The 2,500-nt window shown below is 40.2% G+C and overlaps 1 protein-coding gene across 4 annotated transcripts in view; it reads left to right on the top strand.

Annotated features, from left to right (window-relative positions):
- LOC122256619 (AN1-type zinc finger protein 4) overlaps positions 1-2,500 on the top strand; it is a 52,388-nt gene that overhangs the window by 48,330 nt on the left and 1,558 nt on the right. For all 4 annotated transcript variants that reach the window (XM_086554219.1, XM_086554220.1, XM_086554222.1 and 1 more), the window contains exon 7: positions 950-2,500. This exon is cut by the window's right edge. In XM_086554219.1, the coding sequence (XP_086410345.1) occupies positions 950-2,347 (1,398 nt within the window). In that variant the 3' untranslated portion in view covers positions 2,348-2,500. The remainder of the gene's footprint in view (positions 1-949) is intronic.

Here is a 2,500-nt window from a genome sequence, read left to right as displayed (position 1 = left end):
GGTAAAACCCATGGGTAAATGATTCAGTCACATATTCATGTTACAAAGCCTGAGCCTTACCTGTTTTCCACCATGTATGTGCCTTCCCCTTCCTTCCTGAAATCCTGGTTATGCTGTTGATTGGACATATTGTTTTATCTTCATACAACAGGCCAGAATTTACAATCAGTTGTCATTTACAAATATTGAGAAGGGAGATATGAAGATAGTTTCATAAGTAGGTAATGAAAGAAGTTTTATGAAATGGATCTTCAGATAAAACTTCAGACAAAGTATATGGAGCTTCTTTACTTATTCTCCATACAGGTTTTGGTTGAGACCTTTTTGAAGGGGAACTTTGAGTTATAAAAGTTAATGGTTTAAAAATCAATTAAATTATTGCATTATCTGAAAGACTGCATATTTAGAATTCAATATTTCAGAGAGATGTTGAAGTCCTACTTAGGCCTATACAGTATTTGGTTTCCGAGGTTGATTTTTTACTAGTGTATGACAGATTTCTTTATTATAAAAAAATATATATATATATATTTTTAGAATAATTTAAAATGTTAGCTTAAGTATTTCTGTTATGTTTATTTATTATTTATAAAGAGGAACTTTCATATTCTTTTGAAATGCAATCAAATTAATTTTATAAAATTCCATACAAACAATTCTTAATTTAATTCAAAATTGTATTTCTTACCGATGATATGTCATACCAAATGCCATATATTTACTTATATAGTGAGGCCAAATAAGACAATCAATTATTTCATTATCATGGTAGAGTCATTAACTTATTTTTTAATTCAATTCCACTTATAGAATTAGCAGTACGGCTATCAAGGTCAGGATTATATGTAAAGAAAGCTGTACCATATATTAAATATATTAAACATTAGATGAGAATGCAATCATTATAACTTTTTGTTCTTGTTGTAATAGTTCTTTCTTGTCATGACAGGCTAAAAAGGAGAAGAACACAATTGGTGTAACATCTGAGGGGAAAGAGAGACTAGAAAAGAAAGCGGTTTCGGTTCCGTCAGAAGCAGCAGCGAAGAATCGTTTAAACCTCGGTGATTCTCAGGAACATCGTGCAGGAGGATCAAGGCCTAATACCCGTCAGCGAAGTGGCAGTGGAGGAAAAAGACTGAAAACCGTGAACCGCTGGGGAGGACGTGGTTCACGGCCTACCACCCAGGAAAGAAATGCCGAGTTGCGTCGTAACAGCATTTCACGGACATCTACTCGTCTCAAAGAAATACCCACAGCTCATCCACCCATCCCTGTGGATTGGACTGGTCGGAAGCCCTTGGATGACATCCGCCCAGGCGATCGCAAAAGGTTACCTGCTGTCAATGAAGAGAGAGGAAAGGGAAGTGGACAAAAACCTTTAGTGACTTCTCAGACAGTAGGTGCCCAGCCTCAAAAAAGTGCTTATGCTTCATACCGGAAATCATTAGTGCGGCACGGACTTGTTACGAACAGTGGGAAAGAGATAGCTCAGAATGATAAAGACTCCCGTGAAGCATGGCCAAGGAGGGAAGGCCCGGTGCCCCTTTACATGCCCCCACAGACTGCTCAAAAAGGTAATCGTCATGAGGCAGACCCCCTGTACCGTTCTCACAATCAAGATTTACTGCGCACTACTCAGCGAACGCCTAATATCCGTCCAAAAACATCTCCTGAAGTTTTGGAGCGCAGGCCAGCATCAATGGGAGGGGAAAGCACAGTCAGTGATCGCATACAGATTCGTGCTCCCGATGACCGTCTTCGTGAAATTGTTTCAATACTGAATACATCAAGAGCAAATTCTCGCCATTCAAACCATTCTATGGTTACTCCGCCAGGAACAGCCAATAATGCCAGTTTGTCTAGTAGTATGACTGCTAGCAATGGTCTCTCAAATATCAATAAAAATAAATCTGTTTCAGTGTCATTGGCATCTTTAAGAAATAACACACCTCCTTCTCCTGGAAATGGTGCCCTGGTAGCTTCAGGAACTCGTGAACAAAGAGATATATTGAGAGGAATAATGAACAGTAAAGGACTGGGATCTCGGAGGACCACACCAGATGAGGGTCGAAGGCGTCTGGGTAGTGGCCGCCATCAATCATCTCCGACTCACCTTCCACCCGTGACACCTCAAAAGAGAAAAGCTCGGCGGAAACCACGGTGCGATCAATGCTCACGCCGTTTACGCATTGGGACAACCTTTGAGTGTCGGTGCAACCGTGTATTTTGTTCTCAGCATCGCCATGCAGAGGAACACGCATGCACTTTTGACTATAGGGCCGAGGGACGGAGGTTGCTTGAAATGGCCAATCCAGTAATTGCTCCCCATAGACTCCCTAAGATATAAGAGTGCAAGAAAGGCACAATCTGTGAATATATAGCATGAGATTGAAAATGCGGTAAACAGTGAAGAGACTGCTATTGTGGTGATTATGCTGATGGCATTTTCATTTAAAATCAAACTTTTGATTAATGCAGGGATCAGTGATGTCAGCAAGAA

The sequence above is a fragment of the Penaeus japonicus genome, unplaced genomic scaffold (assembly GCF_977035675.1).
Source record: "Penaeus japonicus unplaced genomic scaffold, GWHDUDI00000001_assembly GWHDUDI00000029, whole genome shotgun sequence".
NCBI lineage: Eukaryota > Metazoa > Arthropoda > Malacostraca > Decapoda > Penaeidae > Penaeus > Penaeus japonicus.
Note: the sequence above shows the minus strand (reverse complement) of the source record. Positions and strands in the feature narration are given on the sequence as shown.